Below are 25644 nucleotides of genomic sequence, written 5' to 3'. Positions count from 1 at the left end.
TTATAGAAGTTCCTCATTCCCATCTCAGACATTTGGAGACATGTGCACATATATAGTGTGGAGTCGTACATTAACCCCTTCAGGGTCAGAACATTCCACCACTTACAAGGCCGGAACATTCTCTTCATTTCAGTTTATACTAACGGATTATACGATAATACGGGTTGGGGTTTTAGTTAGAGATGGACTTATGATACGTGTGTTTGATTTTATAATCTTTATGGAGGAGGAAATAACTATTCCTGATGTCTGTGAAGGTTCAGCACAAGGGATGTGTCTGGATGATGACTTTATCTTTGTAAGTATCAGGTGATGTCACTGTCTATTTCCCTATGTAGGAGTATTTAGAAGGACACAAGGATCTCTACAAGGACGTCATGATGGACAATCAGCCGCCCCTCACATCACCGGGTAAGAGGAGACTTTATTGTAAAGGAGAGAGCAGTACGGAGGCTCCACCTAGATCCCCCATCATCTGATAAACACATAGAAACAATGTATTCAGTCAGTGTGTGTGTTTCCTACAGATGGATCCAGTAATGGGAACCCACCAGAGAGATGTCCCCGTCCTCTGTATTCCCGGGATTCCACACAGGAAGGTCACACCATCCCCCACCATCATCAGGTAGATGAGGAACAATCACTGATAGTATCATTAGGATCTGTACATTATCTGCATTGTTACCATTGATGTCATTTTTATTCTATATTCAGAGTGGAAACCTGAGAGATCCTAAAGTTGAGGTTAAAGAAGAGATAAAAGAGGAGGATGATGAGGATGGGGTGATGAAGGAAGAACACACCATCCCCCACCATCATCAGGTAGATGAGGAACAATTATTGGTGGTTATGATTTATACACAAACATGTTTATTATAATGAATGTTTTATTCTATATTCAGAGTGGAAACCTCGGGGATGATAATATTGATATTAAAGAAGAGTATAAAGAGGAGGATGAGGAGTATAGAGGGATGGAGGAGTTTTCAGAAGGACACAAGGATATGATGGAGCCACCTAATACCAGGAACCCCCCAGAGAGATGTCCCCGCCCTCTGTATTCCCGGGATTCCACACAGGAAGGTCACACCATCCCCCACTGTTACAAGGTCGGTGGGGCGGAGCATCTAGAACATGGACTGGTGGAGATGATGTGTGGATTTTGTATGTAAGTTTATATCTTACAGATGATATTCTCTCTCATTCTCTTGGTTTAGAGTGGAGATCCAATCGATATAGAATTTGAGGTGAAATCAGAAGAAGAAGAGACGTATGTGAGGGATGATCAGCAGTCTATGGAGGAGGATGGAATAACGGGGACATTTATAGAGGAGGACACTCCTATAGAGATCAGCACAGGTGGGTCATTAACACTAAATCCATTCCTCCACCCATACTGCTCACTGATTGGTCCAGAGTAGGGCGGGGACTGGGTGATATCAGCCTGTAATCCCCTGGTCACTTTCCTGAGCTGTGTTCCCCGTCCTGTATTCCTGTATTTCTCTCGGATAATCTTCCTTCTCTGTGCTGCAGACACAATTTATGTCTCTAGACTGGATTTATGGAGATTCCGGGGTTTAGCTGGCCGCAAAATGTTGATTTTCACCATAGTGTTTGCTTGACCTAGACACCTGGGGTATGTACCTTGGGTCTTCTGCCCCATGCCCGGGTCTAGTGAGATCTCTGACAGAACAATTCTCCCGGGTTACTTGCTCTGTTATTTGCTGGCTGTGCCGGGTGGAGGGATATGTCTGTATAGTCTCAGACCCAAGTCACTGAGTGCAGTCTCAGGAGATGGGAGGCAGCGGTGTGGGATCTCTGCAACTTGTCTACAGTAATCATTTCATCCGCCACTGATTACTGAATACCAATATCATGAGTCCTAACCCTTACACTATATACTCTATGTTGTACATTACATACTCCTGACCCCTGCACTATATACTCTATGTTGTACATTACATAGTCCTGACCCCTGCACTATATACTCTATGTTGTACATTACATACTCCTGACCCCTGCACTATATACTCTATGTTGTACATTACATACTCTTTATTATCTCTGAACAAGAATGGTTGAAGAGCCGGTTTAGGGCCAGGACACATTTGAGTAGATGCAATGACCATTGGCAGAAGACTTCTATAGGTAGACTGCTATACAGTGGAAGGCCTCCAGCCGGACACCACTTCTGTATAGGTAGGACCGCTGTCTCCTATGGTAACAAATCTTCTTACAGTCACTAACGGTAGTTCTACATAACTCTTGGTAACACAGAATAGTTCTCTTCTTCTCACACAGTCTCTCACTGCAGATCTTCTCTCCCTGAGCTCCCGGTCTCTCACTAGTAGGGATGAGCTTTATGTTCGGGTCGAACATGAGTTCCACTCTAACATTGGCTGTTCGCCCGTTCATCGAAAAACAAACATTATGGGGCGTTCGCACCAAATTCGAGCGCTGCGTCACGCACCATAATGCACCGCGAGACTGCAGTGCATTGCTGTATGATGATTGGCCAAAGCATGCACTATGACCCGCATACTTTGGCCAATCCCAGCACAGTCATGCAAAGAGAGCCATAATTGGCCAAAGCAGGCTGCCTTTGGCCAATTATGGCTCAGGGGGACTAAGTCCACGCCCCACCTGCACGTCTGCCCTGTGTAGTGTGTTGTTGGCGTGGACAGAGACAGAGTGTCATTTAGATTGAGCAGGCCGGCAATTCAGTTAGCTGCAGTGCATTTAATATATATATACACACACACAGTCTCCATATATATATATATATATATATATATATATATATATATATATATATATATATATATATACATATATATATATATATGTATATGTATATATATATCCACTGCATCCAGTGTAGCCAAGCCTATATCTGACTGCAGGCCATTCCTGGCGTACTTTTTCTAATAAACTAAAGGCTCTGATGATGGGACACAGGTTGAGGAAGGGAGTAACGTGAGCCTAGAGAGAGGGGGTGCCCAAGAAGGACAAGAAACTGGCAGTCATGTTCCCCCAGCTGCATCATACTGCCAAGTTTGCTCCAGTGAGGAGGAGGGAGGGGATGATGAGGTCACTGACTCTACTTGGGTGCCTGATAGAAGAGAGAAGGAGGAACATCTCCAATGAGGCAGAATGCCCTCCAGGTGGCAGCTTAAGGGCAGCCACCCTATTGCATCACACCACAGAGATAAGCATGTGCAGGGCGCTGCTGACTCCCCGCGTATTTTGAAAAGTTCTTTGGTGTGAGCCTTTTTTGACACGTGCAGCAGATCGCACCGTTGCGGTTTGTACCATATGTCTGAACCAGACATATGTCGACCTCCCATGCAGTCTGTTGGCAACAGCACTTAAAAGACCCGCATCAAAGAAGAAGGCGGACCTCTCCTTGCTCCTCATCAGCTGGGATCTCCAACCCCAGTATACCTTCAGTCCTCTCAGAAACCTGCAATGAGAGGAATGAAGGTGTAGAATTAGGTGTCCCAAGTACTTGTGGGAAATCTGCTAGCAGTGCACCAATATCCGATTGTAGCAGGAAAATTTCCCTACCCAGGTTGCTAAATCGTAGATCCACATGCTCAGCGTCTGAATGCTAGCTTGGCTAAATTGCTAGCACTGCAACTGCTGCCTTTTCAGCTGGTAGACTCTGCCCCCTTTTGTGAATTTGTGGAAAGTGCGGTACCTCAGTGGCAGGTTCCCAAACGCCATTTCTTTTCACGGAAGACCATTCCGACTCTCTACCAGCATGTGGAAGGCAATGTCTTGGCCTCGTTGGACAGGGCAGTCAGCAGTAAGGTGCATATTACCGCTGACTCATAGTCCAGCAGGCATGGACAGGGACGTTGCCTTTCTTTCACGGTGCACTGGGTAACTCTGCTGGCAGCTGGGAAGGATGCAGGACAGGGTGCAGTATTGTTGGAGCTTGTTCTGCCACCACACCTCCAAAATGCTAGTGGTGGCTCTCTCCTCCACCCTCTCCTCTTCTTCCTCTATGGCCTCTTCGTCTGCAGATTTGTCCTCCTGAACCAGCGAAGCTCCATAGACGTTCAAGGGGCTACGCAAGCACTCGGGCAAAAGGATGCCATGCGGTGCTTAAGTTGGTCTGCTTAGGGGACAGGAGCCACACTGGGGCAGAGATTCTGTCAGCTCTGCAGGGGCAGGCTCAGAGGTGGTTGACGCCACGCCAGCTTCAGCCAGGAATGGTTGTAGGCATCAACCTCCTCTCCGCCCTCCGACATGGACACTTGACCCATGTGCCCTGTTTTCAGGAACTTTCCCAGAACTTATCCACCCTTTGCAGAGGGAGCAGAGGATGAAACATCTTTGGGAGGCCTTGCAGAAAGGTTTGTGCAATGCGTTTCCAGAGCCTGGGAGGTTACAATTTCCTGGTGCTGGACAACGTGTTGCTGAGGCTTCGTCCAATCACAGAAAGAGCGGTGGAGAAGGTGGCCGTCTCACCGATGCCTTCAGACAATTCTTCAGTCCACAGCCCCAAGGTCTGATTGGTTCCAGCAACCGTCACCACTGTCTGAATTACATGGTGCAGGAATATCTAGGGGCAAGGTCAGACTTGGAGACCTTTCCAACAGAAAATACTCTGGGTTACTGGGTCTTGAGGATGGTCCACTGTCCAGAGCTTGCACAGTATGCAATTGAGCCACTGGCCTGTCCTGCATCCAGCGTTCTTTCTGAACGCACATTCAGTGCTGATGGAGGCTTTGTAACCGATCACAGAGTGCGCCTGTCCACAGACTCTGTTGATCGGCTCACCTTCATAAAAATGAATCAGTCTTGGATCTCCAGCTACCAAGCACCTGATGCTGATGTAACCAATTGATTTTTCTATGGATGTGGGATCCCTTGAAGACTGCCTATGCTGAGTGACTATCCTATTATGCTGAGTGACTATCCTATTCCTCCTCAATGTTCATGTTGATAGCTTCTAAGAATATTTTTGTTTCAGGGCACTACCACCACCGCCTAAGGCCCAATTTTTCTGCCCCTGTTTGCACGCCCCTGTTAATTACAATTTTTGATCTAATATTTCACAGCAGGGCCCGTTCCTGCACCCACCAAGAGTAACGGTGAGGGCTTACAGTGTTCTGGTACCACCAACACCTAAGGCACAATTTTCCCCTACATCCGACTTACAAACGACTCCTACTTACAAACGGAGGGAGACAACAGGAAGTGAGAGGAAATCTACCCCTAGGAAGGGAAATTCTCTCCTGTAAGAGTTAATATGGGAAAAAGGTGTCTCCTCTCCACTGATGCTTTATCACCAATCCTTGTTTCCCTAATAACCCCAAATTTTCTAAATCCAATTGTCATTGGCACAGAAAGTGAGGTGAAATCTTCTGAACACGGGGCACAGACAGCAAAACAAATGTTACAGGGGTGATAACCCTTCCCCATGTTTTCCAAAAAGCTTCAAATTAGATTTTTTGGGCTGGAGCTACACTTCCAAAATGTACCAGTTCCAAATTACAAACAGATTCAACTTAAGAACAAACCTCCAGTCCCTGTCTTGTTTGTACCCCGGGGACCGCCTGTATACTGCTGTTCAGAGTATATAGAGCCTGCGGGCACTTTTCATTTTTCACGTTCGGGCCCCATAAACTTTAACGGTGTTCGAATGTTCACACAAACTTTTGGTACATTCGCTTGTTCTGCCGCAAACCGAACCGGGAGGTGTTAGGCTCCTCCCTACTCACTGGACTTCCACATTCAGTGGCCACTGAATCTCCTGAGCTCTTCTACAGCTAACCCGCTGTATATTCCTCAAGCGTCGCCCCCGCTATCCTGCTGGGCCCCTGGTTTGGCACTTACTGATGCTCCTCAAGCATCACCCCCGCTATCCTGCTTTGCCCCTGGCTTGGCACCAAGCTGAAGCTTTTAGGCCTCAGGCTTCCGGCCTAAGAACCCGGCCGACATAACACACGTCCACCCAGACAGCCGTCCAGGTGGCACAGAACCTCAATCACCTGACTCCACCCAAATAAATAGGCTCTCCCCGCAGGCCAAGGGACCAAATAAACCCCTGCCAATTGGCTGAGGCACCCCATCCATTCATAATCCGACCTTGCTACACCCTTGTCTATCTAGTGCCACCTAGTGACAGAAGAGAAAAGGTGCAGCCATCCAAAGTTAGAGAGGAATCAGTAGATCTCCTAACAATAAGCAAGGATAACTACCACCTGGTGAACTCAATTTATTAGCCAACCTTCCTAAACACCAGGGTGCTACATGTTCATTAAATACTCCTGACCCCTGCACTATATACTCTATGTTGTACATTACATACTCTTGACCCCTGCACTATATACTCTATGTTGTACATTACATACTCCTGACCCCTGCACTGTATACTCTATGTTGTACATTACATACTCCTGACCCCTGCACTATATACTCTATGTTGTACATTACATACTCCTGACCCCTGCACTATATACTCTATGTTGTACATTACATACTCCTGACCCCTGCACTATATAATCTATGTTGTACATTACATACTCCTGACCCTCGTCCTATAATCCCCTCATCACTGTCATTCCTATAAAAGACAGTTCTCGTTGTTTCCTCACTCCCTGACTAAGGTCCATGAATAAAGAAATGATCTGGTAGGAGATCAGAGGACCCATTTACTAGTTACCTTGAGGGGGGAATTGTAAGATCCTCAGAGACAAAGCTGCCTGATGTGGGCAGAGCCCTGGTTTAGGGGAACCAATCGGCTCATGTCTAGTAATAATCTTTGTATTTCTATTTTAGTAGATGGACGGGAGATGAGGAAAACCTCAGAGGATTGTCTCACTTTGTCTCCAGACTGTAAAGTAGAAGATGAGGACATCACACAGTATAGTCCAGGAGAAAACCCGACTACCTCAAATGTCCATCCGGCACCACACAGTGTAGATGGACCATCGTATTCCTCTTATCCTGAGGAACCTCAGACTGTGCGGGACGGTGCCGGACCATCATATTCCTCTTATCCTGAGGAACCTCAGACTGTGCAGGACGGTGCCGGACCATCGTATTCCTCTTATCCTGAGGAACCTCAGACTGTGCGGGACGGTGCCGGACCATGGTATTCCTCTTATCCTGAGGAACCTCAGACTGTGCGGGACGGTGCCGGACCATCGTATTCCTCTTATCCTGAGGAACCTCAGACTGTGCGGGATGGTGCCGGACCATCGTATTCCTCTTATCCTGAGGAACTGCAGACTGTGCGGGACGGTGCTGTCTTTCCAACACATAAGAGGTTTCCATGTCCTGAGTGCGGGAAATGTTTTTCAATGAAGTCCCATCTTTCCACACATCAGAGATCTCACATGGGGGAGAAGCCTTTTTCATGTCCTGAGTGCGGGAAATGTTTTTCAGGGAAGTCCCATCTTTCCACACATCAGAGATCTCACACGGGGGAGAAGCCGTATTGCTGTCCTGAGTGCGGGAAATGTTTTTCACAGAAGTCCCATCTTTCCACACATCAGAGATCTCACACGGGGGAGAAGCCTTTTTCCTGTTCTGAGTGCGGCAAATGTTTTGCAGAGAAGTCCAGTCTTTCCACACATCAGAGATCTCACACGGGGGAGAAGCCATTTTTCTGTTCTGAGTGTGGGAAATGTTTTTTACGGAAGTCCCAGCTTTCCAAACATCAGAGATCTCACACGGGGGAGAAGCCTTTTTCCTGTTCTGATTGCGGAAAATGTTTTTTATTGAAGGCCAATCTTTCCACACATCAGAGATCTCACACGGGGGAGAAGCCTTTTTCTTGTCCTGAGTGCGGGAAATGTTTTTCAGATAAGTCCAGTCTTAACAGACATCAGAGATCTCACACGGGGGAGAAGCCGTATTCCTGTCCTGAGTGCGGGAAATGTTTTTCAGTGAAGTCCCATCTTTCCACACATCAGAGATCTCACACGGGGGAGAAGCCTTTTTCCTGTTCTGAGTGCGGCAAATGTTTTGCAGAGAAGTCCAGTCTTTCCACACATCAGAGATCTCACACTGGGGAGAAGCCGTATTCCTGTCCTGAGTGCGGGAAATGTTTTTCAGTGAAGTCCCATCTTTCCACACATCAGAGATCTCACACGGGGGAGAAGCCTTTTTCCTGTTCTGAGTGCGGGAAATGTTTTTCACAGAAGTCCAGTCTTTCCACACATCAGAGATCTCACACTGGGAAAAAGCCTTTTTCCTGTTCTGAGTGCGGGAAATGTTTTTCAGATAAGTCCAATCTTTCCACACATCGGAGATCTCACACGGGGGAGAAGCCGTATTGCTGTCCTGAGTGCGGGAAATGTTTTTCAGTGAAGTCCCATCTTTCCAGACATCAGAGGTCTCTCACACGGGGGAGAAGCCATATTCCTGTCCTGAGTGAGGGAATTGTTCCTCACTGAAGTCCTGTCTTCCTGTACATCAGGGGTCCCACACAGCCCCCGAGGTGTATTTAGTGAGTGCGGGAAATGTCTTGTATGTGAATGTTGCTGGACATGTGGGGAAGAAGCACACCCTGATATACGGGTGAAACTCGAAAAATTTGAATATGGTGAAAAAGTTCATTTATTTCACTAATGCAACTTAAAAGGCGAGACGAATATATGAGAGAGACTCGTTACATGCAAAGCAAGAGGGTTCAAGCCGTGATTTGTCATCATTGTGATGATTGTGGCTTCCAGCTCATGAAAACCCCAAATCCACAATCTCAGAAAATTCCAATATTCCATGCAATCAATAAAACACGGATTGTACAGAGAAGGATATCGCACCTCTGAAAAGTAGAAGCTGCGTATTAATTGTGTGAAAATAGTGCAGCGCTGCGTATCTATAAATCTTATAGAAACAAATAATTATACATTCCATAAAACTATTTATGAAAAAAGAAAGAAATGATAAAAAAACAGTTCATATGGAGGTTTCCAAAGCTGTCACCGCTGTGAGAAATCCGATTTAAATGGATCCAATATTCAGTGCGCACCCCCACCTGCTAAAATGCATGCTCACCTCAAGGGTGAGTATAAAACTCATAGACAGATCACTCCTCGTGTCCGATCACGATCCGTCCACTTTACCAATGGTAGTAATTCCTACAGTCTCCAGACTGCACCTCTGTGTGGGGAATCAACGTATAAATTGTCTCCAAACACCACCTTCCTCCATTCACTTATTAATAATCAATTCCACTTCTATATCCCGGGGGGAAGGACATGAAAGAAAAAACACAAGTACCATAGTGCTCTCTGCTTCTGAATTTATTATAAAAGACCCCCCCTAAAAAGTTACACAGGAACAAAAATTGTCTCTGGACATTTTATTTATTTATTTATTACTATTTATTTGGGAAGCGCGCATATACCACCGGTCGGTGGTGCCAAAGCGCTTTGTGACAAAATAGCCCGGATGTTCTGGCGTGGGGAGCATAAATAAAAGAGAAGGGAGAAAAAAAAACAAGAAATCAGCGAAGAAAAATTGGCCTAGGATTGAAATGCTTGGCAGAATAGCCAGGTCTTCAGCTTCTTCCTGAACGCATATAGGCTTCGGGAGATGCGAATGTTAAGCGGGATTTGGTTCCAGAGAGTCGCCCCCGCGGAGCCAATCCGTTTTCCTCCTATAGAAATTAGCCTGTCAGTATTGCCAATGAGTAGAGCTTTGTCGGCTGCGCGAAGACAGCGTCTAGGTATATAGGGGGTTATCCTCAAAAGAGATACTCCGACTTAACTGCTGTTCAGTCTGTGTGTAACTTTGGAAACGATCCTCAAAAGGCTTTTTCCAAAGTTACACAGAAGATCCGGCATGTGTAAATGAATTACACTGCCTAATTTTAGGATGCAGTACCGCATCCGCCGCTGGGGGCATTTCGAGTCGAAATGCCGTTGCTAGTATGCAAATTAGCACTTAAGGCGATCCACAAAGCTTTCTAGCTTCCTTTTTGCGCCGTAAGTGTTATTTTGCAAGTGTAAAATTAGGGCTCGTTTTACAAAGTGTAAAGTTAGTAACACCTTGTAAAGGCCCATTCCAGCGACGGCATTTGGTATGCTTTCCCGAGGGAGAACTCCACGGCAATTTGTAAAAAACAAAACCGGCATGGGTTCCCCCCCAGGAGCATACCAGGCCCTTAGGTCTGGTATGGGTTGTAAGGGGACCCCCCCTACGCCGAAAAATTTACGTAGGGGGTCCCCCTACAATCCATACCAGACCCGTATCCAAAGCACGCTACCCGGCCGGCCAGGAAGGGAGTGGGGACGAGCGAGCGCCCCCCCCCCTCCTGAGCCGTGCCAGGCCGCATGCCCTCAACATGGGGGGGTTGGGTGCTCTGGGGCAGGGGGGCGCACTGCGGGCCCCCCCACCCCAGAGCACCCTGTCCCCATGTTGATGAGGACAGGACCTCTTCCCGACAACCCTTGCCATTGGTTGTCGGGGTCTGCGGGCGGAGGCTTATCGGAATCTGGGAGTCCCCTTTAATAAGGGGGCCCCCAGATACCGGCCCCCCACCCTAAGTGAATGGATATGGGGTACATCGTACCCCTATCCATTCACCTGGAGGCAAAAAGTAAAATGTAGTAAACACACAACACAAGGCTTTTTAAAATATTTTATTATTCTGCTCCGGACGCCCCCCCTGTCTTCGTTATTAGCTCAATTACCAGGGGGGGCTTCTTCTTCCGCTCTCCGGGGGTCTTCTCCGCTCTCCGGGGGGGGGTTTCTTCTCCGCTCTCCGGGGGGGGGCTTCTCCGGACTCCGGGGGGCTTCTTCCATCTTCTCCCCTCTTCCGCTCTTGACTCGGCGAACCCCGGTTCTTCTGCAGCTCTCCGGTGCCTTCTTCTTCAGCGCTGGCTGCCTGCTATGTTTGTGTGTTAGCTCGATTTCAAACAGGCAGCCACGTGGGTACCTACCGGAGCATGATGGGACGGTGATGCCTATATAAATGGGATGCAAGGCGCGCTTCCATCATTGCAGCGACAAGAGGCGACGAGGCAACATCGGAAGAACAGAAGACCAGAAGACCCTGGCGTCACAGAAGACCGCGCCGGCTGCCTGTTTGAAATCGAGCTAACACACAAACATAGCAGGCAGCCAGCGCTGAAGAAGAAGGCACCGGAGAGCTGCAGAAGAACCGGGGTTCGCCGAGTCAAGAGCGGAAGAGGGGAGAAGATGGAAGAAGCCCCCCGGAGTCCGGAGAAGCCCCCCCCCGGAGAGCGGAGAAGACCCCCGGAGAGCGGAAGAAGAAGCCCCCCCTGGTAATTGAGCTAATAACGAAGACAGGGGGGGCGTCCGGAGCAGAATAATAAAATATTTTAAAAAGCCTTGTGTTGTGTGTTTACTACATTTTACTTTTTGCCTCCAGGTGAATGGATAGGGGTACGATGTACCCCATATCCATTCACTTAGGGTGGGGGGCCGGTATCTGGGGGCCCCCTTATTAAAGGGGACTCCCAGATTCCGATAAGCCTCCGCCCGCAGACCCCGACAACCAATGGCAAGGGTTGTCGGGAAGAGGTCCTGTCCTCATCAACATGGGGACAGGGTGCTCTGGGGTGGGGGGGCCCGCAGCGCGCCCCCCTGCCCCAGAGCACCCAACCCCCCCATGTTGAGGGCACGCGGCCTGGCACGGCTCAGGAGGGGGGGGGGCGCTCGCTCGTCCCCACTCCCTTCCTGGCCGGCCGGGTAGCGTGCTTTGGATACGGGTCTGGTATGGATTGTAGGGGGACCCCCTACGTCAATTTTTCGGCGTGGGGGGGTCTCCTTACAACCCATGCCAGACCTAAGGGCCTGGTATGCTCCTGGGGGGGGAACCCATGCCGTTTTTTTCTTTGAAAATGGGCATGGAGTTCTCCCTCAGGAATGCATGCCGCTGTCATTTTTTTATCCCCGACGCAACTTTAAGCCGTCGCGATCCTCAAAACTCGGCGTAACGTAACTTCGCGCATGCGCGGTACGGCCGGCGCGCATGCGCAGTACGGCCGGCGCGGGAGCGCGCCTCATTTAAATGGGACTCGCCCCATTTGAATAGGAACGCCTTGCGCCGGCGGAATTTTAGTTACACAGCCTGAAATTTCTAGATAAGTGCTTTGTGGATCAGGCACTTAGGTAGAAACTTTAAGGCAGTGTAACTTAAATTGGATTTTTTAAGTTACGTCAGGTTTTTGTGGATCTGGCCCATAGTGTGGAGTCAGATCTGATAGGAACTGTGGGCCCAGCTGGTGGTAGCCCTTGTAGATCAGACAGAGGATTTTAAAATCGGCCCGTTTTGTAACAGGGAGCCAGTGAAGTTCTTTGAGCACAGGGCTGATATGGTCTTGCTTTTGGAGATTGTAGATAAGCCTGGCTGCTTGATTCTGCACCAGCTGGAGTTTCTTAGACCATTTCATTGGAATGCCTAGTAGGACTCCATTTGAAAAGTCAAGGCGAGAAATAATTAGTGCCTGGACTAAGTCTTTCCTCTGGTCTTGGGTCAGGAGATGTTTTGCCTTGCGGATAAGTCGTAGAAAATGGGAGGCTCTCGAAACAGATTGTTTAACCTGGGGAATCATACTTAGTTTTTCATCCAGGATAACCCCCAGGACCGTCACCTTATCTTTCTGATTTGGTGTCAAGCCCAACTCAGTAGGCCAATTTTGAAGAAAGTCGGTCTTGCCTTTTCCAACTATCATGACCTCTGTTTTGTTACCATTGAGGCACAGTTTGTTGATGGTCATCCAGTGGTAAATGTCGCGCAGACAATTGGCCAATCTTAAGGGCATGTCAGGGTAAGTTAGATCATCGGCTACCAACTGGACGTCGTCCGCGTACAAATGGAACCAGAGACCATGTTTAGCAATAATGTCGGGTAAAGGCCTAAGATAAATGTTGAAGAGAATGGGGGACAGGGCTGATCCCTGAGGGACCCCATTCTCCACTGTGGTAATCGGGGATAGAAAAGAGCCCATCTTAACTTGGTGGGTGCGAGCTGTTAAAAAATCACGGAACCAAGCAAGGGCGGTATCTCCCAGCCTGAAAGAGGACTCGAGTCTGGATAGCAGGATGGAGTGATCCACGGTGTCAAAGGCTGCAGACAGGTCGAGCAGCACCAGGGCTGCCGACCCGCCCGCATCCACCACATTAAGGAGCTTCTCTCGAGTGGACAAAGCTACCAGCTCGGTTCCCCTCCCAGGGCGGAAGCCCGACTGTAGATCATGGAAGAGCAGGCCATCCTCACAATGAGTTTGGAGCTGGAGAAGAGCCACTCTTTCGATAACTCTAGCTAAAAAATGAGAAGCTGAAATGGGTCGGAAGTTGTTAGTGTCGGTCGAGTCCAAGCCGGCTTTTTTTAGAAGTGGAGTCAGAAAGCCGTGTTTTAGAGTTGTTGGAACAATCCCATGTTGGAGTGAACGGTTGACTAGGTAGAGTAAATCATCAATAATGGTGTGTAAGTTCTCCTGGATGAGCCAAGCAGGGCAGACTTCTCCGGGGTAGTAAGTAGTTTTTAATTTCAAAATCAAGGCTTCCAGGTCGTGGGTCTTTACCAATTCGAAACTAAAAAGTTTTTTTGGGCAGTGATTCGTGTTAAGAGGGGCTTGAGTGGGGAGGCCTGAAGAGTTTTTGGCGCATTGCGTGAGGAGTCTTGATACTTTGCTCGAGAATCCCAACGAGATGTTGTTACATAGCTCCTGGGATGGCACAATGTGTGGCTGGAATCTTTTAGGGGCACAAAGTTCCTTCATAACTTTGAACAATTCAGATTGCTGATTGGGTTCCTAATCTGTGTCTGGAGGAACGTTCGTTTTGCTGAACGAATACTTTTAGCATAGCTTTTACTAACAATTTTATATGCCGCAAGATCTTTGGTAGATCTGGTTTTAAGCCATTTTCTTTCTTGACGACGGCAGATGGTTTTATTGAGATGGAGAGAATCGTTATACCAGGGTCTAGATTTTGTAAGTCTAGGTCTGTTTTTATGGATAGTCAGAGGAGCTAGGATGTTAAGTGTAGTAGTTAGTTTTTGTTCGAATAGTGAAATAGCCTTTTCCAGCGAGCGTGGCTTCTTTGCGGTCCAGGCGGGTTGACAAAACGTGCTGTTTTTGATAAGTTCGGGAAAATGAATTTGTGGTAATCTTTTTCAGATTTCGACTAGGGGGGCCTGAAGTCATTGTTTTTTTTTTACATAGGGGAGCGTGGGACAAATTCGGGAAATTTGCAGCTCACCATTTTATTGTCAGACCATGGGATGTCGGTGATAGTAAGATCCTCATAGGTGCAGTTTAATGTGAATAAGACGTCGAGCTGATGGCCTTCGTTATGTGTGGGTCCATTGACGAGTTGGGAAAAACCAAGTTCCGTCATATCCTGTAGAAGGAGGTTTGCGTTGGAGGCCGAGGGACATTCCAGCCAATAGTTTAGATCGCCTTGGACTATAATCCTGTCGGCCAGGGTTAGTGCCTGTAGAATGTAGGCGTTGAAGTCTGCAATAAAAGTGGCATCTCCTAAACCTGGAGGGTGGTAAATGGTAAGGAGGAGGACACTGTTGTTGTTATCGATCAGGCATTGGGTAGCCAGCGCTTCAAAGGAGGAAGCATAGGGGATGGACAGCCGCACTCTGAACAAATTGTCGCCTTTATTAAAAGAAGGACAGCACTACAAGTCACAGCAAAATAAAACCCGACCACTGACGCGTTTCGCACTGAAACTAGTGCTTAGTCATAGCTAGAGTCCCCTAAAAAGTTACACTTACAAGAAATAACAATAAAAACAGCAAGTATCAAATCACCAGCTCATTCACCGCCGATCTAGACCCACGGCGCTTCGCCTGACATCACAGATAGGGCTCCTCCCTTCTAAACGCGTGTCGGCCTCTCATTGGCCTTCGTCAGTAGATGGGTGGGTCAAATGAGGTGAAACCTTATATACCTGCCTGTTGCCTAGGCAACCGTTCAGGCATTACCACAGTCTGTGAGGACATGCCCTCTTCCTGTGACTACAGAGCTCTGCATTCATAGAGCTGGAGAGCGTGTCACCCGAATCTGCAAACCAGCAGGGCACTCTCACTCGATCACACCGCTGTGCTCCGTGGTAATGTCCCGTTACAATCTAATCTCCACATGAGTGTGCGATGTATCGCCATATACATACAATAAAAAAACAAGTCTAAAATAAAATGAAAAGATGTTCCTATGTGATAAAGCCCGAGGGTTTCTAATGTTAAAATAGCGCAGCTTCTGCTGTTTAAAGGCTTTACTTTGCGTTCTGGATGAATGACGAATCGTGAGACAAATTTGTGAATTAACGTGAATAAAAACTGTGTGTTTTAATATACACACTATAAAGGATAATGTAACGGTAGGGCCCGTGTGACCCAGAGGCACTTGAAGGGTGTGGGGTACTTCTGTTTCAGCCTCACCAATGACTCTTGTGTCTAGGGACATCCTATGTCCACTAGGGGCATAGGATGACTGAGAACTGATTTCTCGGATTACATGAGATGGGACAGTAATGATAATTCACAATATATTCAGAATATCTAGAACTATTACTGGTTGTTGATTCTGAACTCAACAGGTTAATTGAAAGACGTCATCACCTTCAGCTACCTGGCTGTAGTGTACGATAAAAGCTTGCTGTGATTGCATTCTATTGTCTATTGTGCTAATTAAGTCTGCTACTGTGGTGATGTGGATTGGAGCTTGGTAGACAGTCTGGCTTCTAAAGACCTTTTCATTGTGTGATGCTAATTAACACTGTTTTGTGTGAATTTCTATTGATGATAATGTGTGTTGTGAATTAGCACAGTCTAAAAGGTCAGATGTCTGACTTGCCAGCTGTAGGTAATTAGAATTGGAGTCAGAATGTCTGACTAAAGGAATGTGTATTGTATAAGCAGGTGTCCATCTTAAAAGATGTGTATTGAGGAGGGCTCGTTAGTACCCATTGTATGATGTTGTGGGTGTAGTTGAGTCATTGTTACTGACTGTATATAAAGAGCCTGATTTTCCCATTAAAGTATCTATCCGTTTGGAACCAGAGAACAGAGCTGTGTGTGTCTCGTAATTCTGGGGGAAATCCAATGGGTCCTGTCTGCCGGATTGTGGAGTGTCGATAAGCTGTCGTGGGTTGGTGGAATGGAATATCGTAAACGCCGTTAACCCCTGACCATTACAGATAATAAGTACAGTTACAGTACATTCATAGCTTCAAATAAAAGTTCAATACATAAAAGAAAGTTCTTCGAGAACATGTGCTTTAAAGATGGCCGATGAGCCCTGTGTTTGCTGGAGAAAATTGTCTGTGTGCTTCTGAAGATGGGGGAAGGGTAGAAGAGAGGGAGAAGCTTTCCACCCAAGCTTTTTATAAACTTCAAGATCCTTTCTTTGACTTTCCCGCCGAAAAGTAAACCACTCCTCCTACATCCCTCCCCAGAATGGAGGGGATGACGAGGAGGAATATGAGGCTTACCATAGGAAGTGGTCTATTTCCTAATTACTTACAGACACAGGAAATGGGGGAAGGGATTCGTCTGCCTTCGAATGCAACTTTCCAACAGAACATCAGTCATATGAAATACCTTTTTTTAAAAAAAAAAACATAAGATATTTACAAAATGAATAAATATGTCTTCACAGCTTCTAGAAATTGATAACTGGGTTCAAATGTCACATCAGGAGATTATTAACTCAAAGCCCAACATCCATACCATTTATAGGAATTCATATTCTCAATAATATTTTATAACCAAATCAAATTTTAGATATTAAGAATATAACACTATGTATATCTTTATCTTCGGGGACAAATTCTATCTTTATTAGGACCTCGTTGACCATTCATTAAAAATGTATAGAAAACATAAATATGTATGAATCAATCACATATATGAAAAATCAATTGTACACCTAAAAATACCACATGTAACGGGAGGGCCCGTGGAATCCAGAAGCTCTTGCAAAGTATGAGCCAGGAAATAATGGACATATCTTGGATTGCTTTAACATGGGTCTGTAATCCACAATATATTCCAGGATATCTGTAAGAACTATTTACAGGTTGTTGATTCTGAACTCAACAGGTTAATTGAAAGAGTGACTCATCCAATGTGGGAACACAGACCGTTAGGTGTTAATGTCGTCTGTTGTCATGTAAATGAATCTAGGATGGCCCTGAAAGAACCTGTCATTGTGTTGTGCTAATTGACCCTGTATTGTGTGAAGTTCTATTGATGATACATGTGTATTGTGAGTTAAACAGACAGTCTAAAGGTCAGATGTCTGACTTATCAGCTGTAGTTAATTAGCTCATGCAAATTAGACCAAGAGCTGGTGCCAGAATGTCTACTAAAAAGATGTGTATTGGGCTCATTGTGTCGTGTTGTGGGTGGAGTTGAGTCATTGTTCATTTTTGGTTACTAACTGTATATAAGAGTCTGATTTTCTCATTAAAGAGTCTATTCGTTTTGAACCTCAAACAGAACTGTCTCTCGTTTCTGGGAGAATCCGTATGGGTCGTGTTCGCCGGATTGTGGATTTTCGATAGCTGTCTTGGGTTCGGAATGGAATATCTTAAACGGCTTTAACTCCTGTCCCATTTGGGGTTCCGTTACACCACATTTGGCCATTAGATGGCGCTAAGTACCATAGAAATGATCTCCATCTAGTGGCCAAATGCAATCATTTCCATTTTAAATGAATGGAAACCGTTCGACCAGCACAGCAAATATCCTAATAACATTCATCTTTCCCCCATTCACACAGAAGGAATGTACATGGACTTTCCCCGGGGGAATTGCTATGCACATATTTTATGAATAGACCCCTAAATGTCAGGAGACGTTTATATAAAGATGGGAAGTATGGAGCAGATAAATGAATAGACCTCCTAGCAATGTTATTACCAGGCTGCAGCTAGGGGAGCTCTAATGTGTGAGCACAGCAGAGTGATCCCATCTAGCTCACATTAACCCTTTCACTGTCAGATGTTTTTGCATTATTTTGGGGCCTGAAGATTAGATAAAACCTCCAAACATATATTATCTGATAGCAGAGGCCCTGGAGAATAAAATGGTGGTGATTGTTAAGATGTTCCTCGTAATTTAGCTGTTAATGAACATAATGAATATGAATTTATCCGAAGTTACGAGTTACTCAAAATAACAAATGCTGCATCTAAACGAATGGAACGTAATGAATTAATAATAATTTAAAAAAAAAATTCTTTGTTTATGTAATAAAATCTTGTAAATGAGTACGTTTTCTCCTTCACTGATGGGATGGCACTGGTGGGCACTGACAATGGGCACTGATAGGCAGCACTGAAGGGTATATATGAGTGGCACTGATTGGCATATCCCTGGTGGTCCAGGGTAGCATACCTGGTAGGCATCCTTGGTGGTCCTGGGTGGGGGGCTGCACTGATAAACAATCAGCACAGACTCCCCTGTCGGGAGAGCAGCCGGTCAGCACTCCTCTACTCTCGTCTGTCAGATGCGAGTGAGGAAAAGTCAATAAACGTCTCTTTCTGTTGACGCTGTGATCAGCCGTGATTGGACACAGCTGATCATGTGGTAAAGAGCCTTCATTAGAGGCTCTTTATCGAGACCGGTGTTGCGGCGTGTCAGACTCGCACACCACAACAGAGATCACCGGGCTGTGTGCCCCGTATGGCAGGCGATCGCGGCTTATCCTGCTGGACATCATATAATGGGCAGTCAGGATAACTGAACCACTTCCCGGCCGTCATTTTGCTATAGGCCGGGTGGGAAGTGGTTAAAAGGTAACCCTAAATAATGGGCCTAGAGTGCAGAGGTCAGGAGTATATCATATACAGAGGTCAGGAGTATATCATATACAGTGATCAGGAGTATATCATATACAAGGGTCAGCAGTATATCATATACAGGGGTCAGGAGTATATCATATACAGAGGTCAGGAGTATATCGTATACAGGGGTCAGGAGTATATCATATACAGGGGTCAGGAGTATATCATATACAGGGGTCAGGAGTATATCATATACAGTGATCAGGAGTATGTCATATACAGGGGTCAGGAGTATATCATATACAGGGGTCAGGAGTATATCATATACAGAGGTCAGGAGTATATCATATACAGGGGTCAGGAGTATATCATATACAGTGATCAGGGTCTTCTACTGACAATAATTAGAGAGAAAAGCCTCTCCTGTACGGTTCTCTCCTTGACATATCGTAGAATGAAGCCGTATTGTTCTTTCAGTGTCATCATCCCGTGTTCTGTCCATTTCCACACCGACACCAACATCTCCTCCACCATCCCGCTGTATTTGTTGTCTCACCATGTTTCCAATGATGGAGATCCAGAGACTGACCGGAGTCTTCTTCTCCATGTCACCAGACCACCTCTTCCTCTACTATTGGGGTGCTGGGCCTTTCTATGACTACTCAGGACCCCCAACCTCTTCTATATGTAGCACTTCCCCCAAAGGAGCTGCTGGTTTAGATTTGGGTCTGCCGTTACTTTACTGTTCACCACACTTGTCCCAGGGGTCCCTCTTGAAGAGTTATTCACAAATGTCCGCACCAACACTTCATTTCTTTTTCTTCAAGGGTTTTATTAAACAAGGTTCATCAGAGGGGTGGAGGGATAGGGGAGATTCAGGTACCTTGCTTGTGGATCACGGGTACAGTCTTAGATTCAGCGGACAAATCGGTTCCACACTGGATTCAGCAACAACCGGATAGGCCTCTCTTACTGACCTAGCAGCCGGTGCGAAGCTCGTTCAAAGTCTCTGCCACAGACTTGATGAGTGTCGTCGAGTCGTCACACAGTCCTCTGCCACAAGATCATGTAACCACACACTCTGCAAAGATCCAAAGAAAGCACACAGTCCACGTGCCAGGATCTTTCAGCCAGGCCAGCAGCACAGTGAGGTAAATTGGCCAGGATGCGTCCTCCAATGGAGCCACCAATTATTCGGCTTCTTCCCGCAGGCAAGACAGCACAGGACCACCCCTGGACCAGTAGGCCCCAGAAACTCCTGGGCCTACTCTCAGTTGTGGAGCCTCGGGCCAGCAGGCCCCAAGATTGGACCTTGACTCCTGGTGACAGCGACACCCACAGTCAAGTGGAAAATTTGCAACACAGCAGAACTCGAACAGAAACCCACAATTTGGCATAATATTCTGAGCCAACTACAGCTCAGATAACTAAATTTACAAAATAGCGCCTACTCAACAGGAGCTACATATAGGATTGTGAAGATTTCCATCCTATTTACTAAGAAGCTGAAGAAGATGTCCATGATGTAGATGAGGGTCACATATAGTATGAGCAGCATCACCCATCACTCTGTCACCAAGACCTAGTCTGGCAATGACCAGAATGATACCAATTAGTCTCTGACCAATCTCACGGTTTGGATGGAATTTCTCCTTATATCAGTGGTCAGTGTAGTGGTCCCTTACATTGGTGACCAATGGGAGAAGGACCCTCTTATATGTCATCAGTGGGAAGACTGCCCTCCTTACAGATCATTGATGTCAGCTGTTACTGAGAGACAGAAATTGTCCATTGCTCAAGGAACCCCTAGAACCCTTTGGAGGAACCCTGGCTGAGAAAGGCTGGAATAGGCAGTAATATATTTCTCTCCCCCTTGGTGGGAGTGGAGATGACCCATCTATAAGGATATACAGTACATACACACACAGCACAAGGCCGTGTTCAGACTATGGTGTGCTTTTATGAAAGTGAGATCAGCGGCGATCCCGATTCTCACCGCTGATCTCAGGTCATACCAGGGGAGGGGGGGGGGACAGGGTGGAAATCTCCCCCCGGGCTGGTGACACTATGCACAGCCACCGGCCGCCACTACCAAATGCTGTTTTTGCAGAGCAGGAATATGCCTGCTGGAGCTCTGTTAACACAGGTCACTGCCCCCGCTCACCTCCCACTGTGCAGCCGTGCCTGTGTCAGCTCCGAGGTAGATGGCTGCAGAGCTATGTCTCGTCTCAGACATAGCTCAGCCTCAGCGCACAACCAGCGCTGACATCCCCTTCTCTCTCTGCAAAGACACGACGAGAGAAAGAGCTCATATGCTCCTCCTTCTTCTGAGTCTGCCCCGCCCACACTCCCCGGGCATGTGTGGGCACTGGACAGGAAGTTTGAACCCAAAAAAGCATCAAACCTCCATCCTGGTAAGCTCACCCTCTCTAGTCTCTCCTGGCTACCAGTGTATAAAAAAGGGTGCTCTGACTCTGATGTAAGGGGGGCCTCTGTGCGGACTCTGATGTAAGGGGGGGCCTCTGTGTGGACTATGATGTAAGGGGGGCCTCTGTGCGGACTCTGATGTAAGGGGGGCCTCTGTGCAGACTCTGATGTAAGGGGGGGCCTCTGTGTGGACTCTGATGTAAGGGGGGCCTCTGTGCGGACTCTGATGTAAGGGGGGCCTCTGTGCAAACTCTGATGTAAGGGGGGCCTCTGTGCAGACTCTGATGTAAGGGGGGCCTCTGTGCAGACTCTGTAAGGGGGGCCTCTGTGCAGACTCTTGTGATCATGAAAAATCTTATACTGTTTTCCTCAATCCATAACTTTTCCACGCTCTATGGGCCACTTGACTGGACTTGCCCCCCAGGCCTAAGGCTACCAGCCCTCCCCTGGGTCATACACAGTTTATGAAGCTGAGGTAATCAGCGGAGAACATGTTCTCTCCACCGATTATCTCAGCACAGTGAGAATCTGTAACTGACTGTCACAGAAACGGAAAGCAGTTTATGAAGGTGCGATCTCAGCACCTCACTGGCGATCTGTGACAGAATTCTCACTTTCTGATTCACAATCTCAGAGGTGGAGAATCCGAGAGAGAAGCCGAAGCTGGCTGAGTATTGTGGAGGAAGAAGGAAGTCTTTTGTCTTCCATGCTTCACACACAAGCAGCTATACAGTCAGATCCCATCTTCCCCCCAATACACCCCCCAAAATGAGCAGCTTAGGAATATATAGTGTATGTATATGTGTATATATATACATCATCATATAGCATGGGTCTTCAAACTACGGCCCTCCAGTTGTTCAGGAACTACAATTCCCATCATGCCCAGTCATGTCTGTGAATGTCAGTGTGTTAAAATGCCTCATGGGATGTGTAGTTCTACAACAGCTGGAGGGCCATAGTTTGAGGATCCCTGTCATATAGCATATATATATGTGTGTGTGTGTGTTTATTTCTATGTGTATATATATCTATAGATACACACACACACACACACACATATATATATATTAGTCTACCTGCATTAAAATGTTAAAATGCTATTAAAGTTATTTTTATATAATTTTTTATTTATTAGTAAAAAAAATTGTAAACCCTAAAATATGGTTTTACCCATGGACTGTTCTATTACAGTTATACAGGGTTTATATTTGTATACTTTATTAAAATGTAATGATTATAAATGTATTTTTCATTGATATGAATGGTGTATAGCTGCATTACATATGTGGGATTCCATTCATTTCCTATACACCATTCACATGTAAATAGGCACATGTATGAGCTTTAAATATTGATAAAAACAATGTTTTTTTAATAATTCGGTTAATGTATATTGTTTGGTGGGAATGTAACTTTATTATTTTATTAATATGTGGTGTATAATGTGTGCTGATTCGTGTTCAACTTTTTCTGTATTTTTCACTTCCTCATACTGTAATCCCGCTACATCACGCCAGATTACAGTGAGAGAAGCAGTTCTCAGGAGTTTCCAGCCGTTTGTAGATCGCTCCTCATCTCAACATGAGAATCGATCTACAAAGCTTCATAAACAGGCACTCAGAGGAGAGCGATCTCCCCTGAGAATGCCTGAGAACTGAATAGCGGTATTTTACCGCACTTTCATAAAAGGACACCTATGAGACGTTTCTCTGGGCTGCAGTTCCTCTGATCTCCACAAGATGGTGATCTAACGTCTACCATAGAGAGAAGAAGTCTCTATGGAAGACAGGAAGTGATGTCAGGTACAGATAGGAAGTTCCGGGTGAGAGGTGATTTGGGAGGAAATAGTGAGGAGACGTCGCTGGAAGACGCAGCAGAGGAGGTAATAAGATCTTATCTTCTATTTACACCCAGTAACCCCGTCATGTCCGTCCTCTTCCTCCATAGTCACTGTGACGTCTTTTATCTCCAGCAGATGATGATACACACATATATAGTGTGGAGACCTAGATTAACCCCTTCAGGGTCAGAACATTCCCCCACTTACAGGGCCGGAACATTCTCTTCATTTCAGTTTATAATAACAGATTATACGATAATACGGGTTGGGTTTTTTTTTGTTAGAGGTGGACTTATGATACGTGTTTTTTTGATTTTATAATCTTTATGGAGGAGGAAATAACTATTCCTGATGTCTGTGAAGGTTCAACACAAGGAATGTGTCTGGATGATGACTTTATCTTTGTAAGTATCAGGTGATGTCACTGTCTATTTCCCTATGTAGGAGTATTTAGAAGGACACAAGGATCTCTACAAGGACGTCATGATGGAGAATCAGCCGCCCCTCACATCACCGGGTAAGAGGAGACTTTATTGTAAAGGAGAGAGCAGTACGGAGGCTCCACCTAGATCCCCCATCATCTGATAAACACATAGAAACAATGTATTCAGTCAGTGTGTGTGTTTCCTACAGATGGATCCAGTAATGGGAACCCACCAGAGAGATGTCCCCGTCCTCTGTATTCCCGGGATTCCACACAGGAAGGTCACACCATCCCCCACCATCATCAGGTAGATGAGGAACAATCACTGATAGTATCATTAGGATCTGTACATTATCTGCATTGTTACCATTGATGTCATTTTTATTCTATATTCAGAGTGGAGACCTGAGAGATCCTAAAGTTGAGGTTAAAGAAGAGATAAAAGAGGAGGATGATGAGGATGGGGTGATGGAGGAAGAACACACCACCCCCCACCATCATCAGGTATATGAGGAACAATTATTGGTAGTTATGATTTATACACAAGCATGTTTGTTACAAGGAATGTTTTATTATATATTCAGAGTGGAATCCTCGGGGATGATAACATTGTTGGTAAAGAAGAGTATAAAGAGGAGGATGAGGAGTATGGAGTGATGGAGGAGTTTTCAGAAGGACACAAGGATATGATGGAGCCACCTAATACCAGGAACCCACCAGAGAGATGTCCCTGTCCTCTGTATTCCCGGGATTCCACACAGGAAGGTCACACCATCCCCCACTGTTACAAGGTCGGTGGGGCGGAGCATCTAGAACATGGACTGGTGGAGATGATGTGTGGATTTTGTATGTAAGTTTATATCTTACAGATGATATTCTCTCTCATTCTCTTGGTTTAGAGTGGAGATCCAATCGATATAGAATTTGAGGTGAAATCAGAAGAAGAAGAGACGTATGTGAGGGATGATCAGCAGTCTATGGAGGAGGATGGAATAACAGGGACATTTATAGAGGAGGACACTCCTACAGAGATCAGCACAGGTGGGTCATTTACACTAAATCCATTCCTCCACCCATACTGCTCACTGATTGGTCCAGAGTAGGGCGGGGACTGGGTGATATCAGCCTGTAATCCCCTGGTCACTTTCCTGAGCTGTGTTCCCCGTCCTGTATTCCTGTATTTCTCTCGGATAATCTTCCTTCTCTGTGCTGCAGACACAATTTATGTCTCTAGACTGGATTTATGGAGATTCTGGGGTTCAGCTGGCAGCAAAATGTTGATTTTCACCATACGGTTTGCTTGACCTAGACACCTGGGGTATGTACCTTGGGTCTTCTGCCCCATGCCCGGGTCTAGTGAGATCTCTGACACAACAATTCTCCCGGGTTACTTGCTCGGTTATTTGCTGGCTGTGCCGGGTGGAGGGATATGTCTGTATAGTCTCAGACCCAAGTCACTGAGTGCAGTCTCAGGAGATGGGAGGCAGCGGTGTGGGATCTCTGCAACTTGTCTCCAGTAATCATTTCATCCGCCACTGATTACTGAACTTCAATATCATGAGTCCTGACCCCTGCACTATATACTCTATGTTGTACATTACATACTCCTGACCCCTGCACTATATACTCTATGTTGTACATTACATACTCCTGACCCCTGCACTATATACTCTATGTTGTACATTACATACTCCTGACCCTCGTCCTATAATCCCCTCATCACTGTCACTCCTATAAAAGACAGTTCTCGTTGTTTCTTCACTCTCTGACTAAGGTCCATGAATAAAGAAATGATCTGGTAGGAGATCAGAGGACCCATTTACTAGTTACCTTGAGGAGGGAATTGTAAGATCCTCCGAGACAAAGCTGCCTGATGTGGGCGGAGTCCTGGTTTAGGGGAACCAATCGGCTTATGTCTAGTAATAATCTTTGTATTTCTATTTTAGTAGATGGACGGGAGATGAGGAAAACCTCAGAGGATTGTCACATTTTGTCTCCAGACTGTAAAGTAGAAGATGAGGACATCACACAGTATAGTCCAGGAGAAAACCCGACTACCTCAAATGTCCATCCGGCACCACACAGTGTAGATGGACCATCGTATTCCTCTTATCCTGAGGAACCTCAGACTGTGCGGGACGGGGCCGGACCATCGTATTCCTCTTACCCTGAGGAACCTCAGACTGTGCGGGACGGTGCCGGACCATCGTAT

At 46.2% G+C, this 25644-nt stretch overlaps 1 protein-coding gene across 1 annotated transcript in view; it reads left to right on the top strand.

Moving 5' to 3' along the window:
• The window catches only part of LOC120909737, an 857992-nt gene that overhangs the window by 759044 nt on the left and 73304 nt on the right, over positions 1 to 25644 (top strand). The window contains exon 5 of the mRNA XM_040321464.1: positions 7283 to 8353. Within this exon, the coding sequence (XP_040177398.1) occupies positions 7283 to 8353 (1071 nt within the window). The remainder of the gene's footprint in view (positions 1 to 7282; positions 8354 to 25644) is intronic.

Source organism: Rana temporaria, chromosome 8 (genome assembly GCF_905171775.1).
Source record: "Rana temporaria chromosome 8, aRanTem1.1, whole genome shotgun sequence".
In the NCBI taxonomy this organism is placed as follows: domain Eukaryota; kingdom Metazoa; phylum Chordata; class Amphibia; order Anura; family Ranidae; genus Rana; species Rana temporaria.
The sequence above is the reverse complement of the archived record's forward strand: the minus strand, read 5'-3'. Positions and strand labels throughout refer to the sequence as shown.